Consider the following 1,588-nt stretch of genomic DNA (forward strand, 5'->3'; position numbering starts at 1 on the left):
TGGCTCACCGCATCCACTGATGCCTCATTTAACCACCTGCCTGCAAAACAACAGCTTGCCGGGCGTGTGTGCCTGGTGAGCCGCCGGCACGGTGCCAGCGCAGGCTGCACCCTACAGCCCAGGGACTCTTGTGTCCCCCGTGGGGGCATCAGCTGGCCACAGGGCAGGGTGGCATGGGCTGTGGGCCTTGGGGGAATATGGGGGACCATGGCCCCGGTGCTGGGGGCCACCAGGAAACAGGACATCCCTCCCTCAGCCCCTGGCGAGATGGAGACGGCAGCTGTGCTGGCTCCGGTAATTGCAGCTGAGGCGGTGGAGGGCTGGCTCACCATAGCGACCCATGCCAGGCGGCTTCTGCCGGCCCCGCGGCTGTGCGCGGGGCATCGCCCCTTGTGGGCTGGGGGCACTGGGAGGGGGGGGCAGGATTCAGGGGGCAAGGTGGCCCCAGGGATGGGCAGGGGACATCAGCCTTCTCACCCCTATCTGTGCTGCTGGGGAAACTGAGGCACGGGCAGGCTTTCCCTCTGGCTTGGGCCATCAGCGTGCCCCCTGCACGCTGGGGCTGTGCCGGTGGGCACCCAGGCACACACAGAGCAAAGCCCAGCAGGGGTACGCAGGCAGGCACACGCGGATGCACACACATGCACACTCATGTGCGCACTCACGTGTGCACCCATGCAGACCCACTCCTCTGAGTCCCCGGAGGTGGCCGTGGACCCTGGCTGCCTGCTTGCAGAGGGCAGGGGCCGGGGAACCTGTGACAGCCCCCAGCACCTCACCAGGCTTGGGCAGCCCTGCCTGCCCGCACCCACCTCTGCCCGGCCCTGGCCCACCTCAGGGTGTGCAGCAAACCCAGGAGAAGTTGGGGCTCCAGCACCCAAAGGAGGGGAGCTGGGGATCCGGGCACAGGAGCGATGCACCCCGGCTTGGTAACACAGGCCTTTGGGTATAATGGGGGACCCAAGCTGTCCCCAAGCACCCGGAGCACCATCCCTATTGCTCTGGGGTGGGGATGAGCTCTGTCACAGTCACTCGGGGCTGGCACAGCCTTCCCAGGTGACCCCATCCCTGGCTCCCGTGGGAGCAGCGAGGCCCGGGGACGTCCTCCTGCCCTGCTAGCCCAGCCCGCGGCTCTGCCCACGCCGCTCTCCCTCCGCCCCGCGTCCCTCGTGCCCCGGGAGGCTGTACGATGCTGTGGGTGCCAGAGGGGACACAGCCACCGGCGGGGACACAGCCATCCGCAAGGACACGGACACCGGTGGCTCTCCGGGCCCAGGGAAGGTGGCACCGCAGGCCCGGCGGGTGGCACGGAGGCCACCGAGGTGAGAGCCTATCTCCCGCAGGGCTTGGGGAGCAGGACCCCGGGCATGGGGGGCAGGGGGGGGACCAGACCGGATCCAGATCCCCCCACAGAGCAAACGGGATCAGGGCTGGGAAAGGGTTAACACGTTCCCACCCGCAGCTGCAGCCGATCGATGCCCCAGTTCCCTGGGGGACATGAATGGACTTGACTTGCCCCTGCTGATTAGCCAGATCTAATTTGCAGTTAATTGGCATCCCCCTGCTCATCTCCCCCCCCCTCCCCGCC

At 67.8% G+C, this 1,588-nt stretch overlaps 1 protein-coding gene across 1 annotated transcript in view; it reads left to right on the forward strand.

Annotated features, from left to right (window-relative positions):
- The first annotated feature begins 207 nt into the window (after positions 1–207).
- GPR142 (G protein-coupled receptor 142) overlaps positions 208–1,588 on the forward strand; it is a 4,205-nt gene continuing 2,824 nt past the window's right edge. Inside the window, exons 1-2 of the mRNA XM_009283518.1 lie at positions 208–294; positions 682–757. Coding sequence (XP_009281793.1) covers positions 208–294; positions 682–757 — 163 coding nt within the window. The remainder of the gene's footprint in view (positions 295–681; positions 758–1,588) is intronic.

Source organism: Aptenodytes forsteri, unplaced genomic scaffold (assembly GCF_000699145.1).
Source record: "Aptenodytes forsteri isolate BGI_AS27 unplaced genomic scaffold, ASM69914v1 Scaffold86, whole genome shotgun sequence".
Taxonomy (NCBI): domain Eukaryota; kingdom Metazoa; phylum Chordata; class Aves; order Sphenisciformes; family Spheniscidae; genus Aptenodytes; species Aptenodytes forsteri.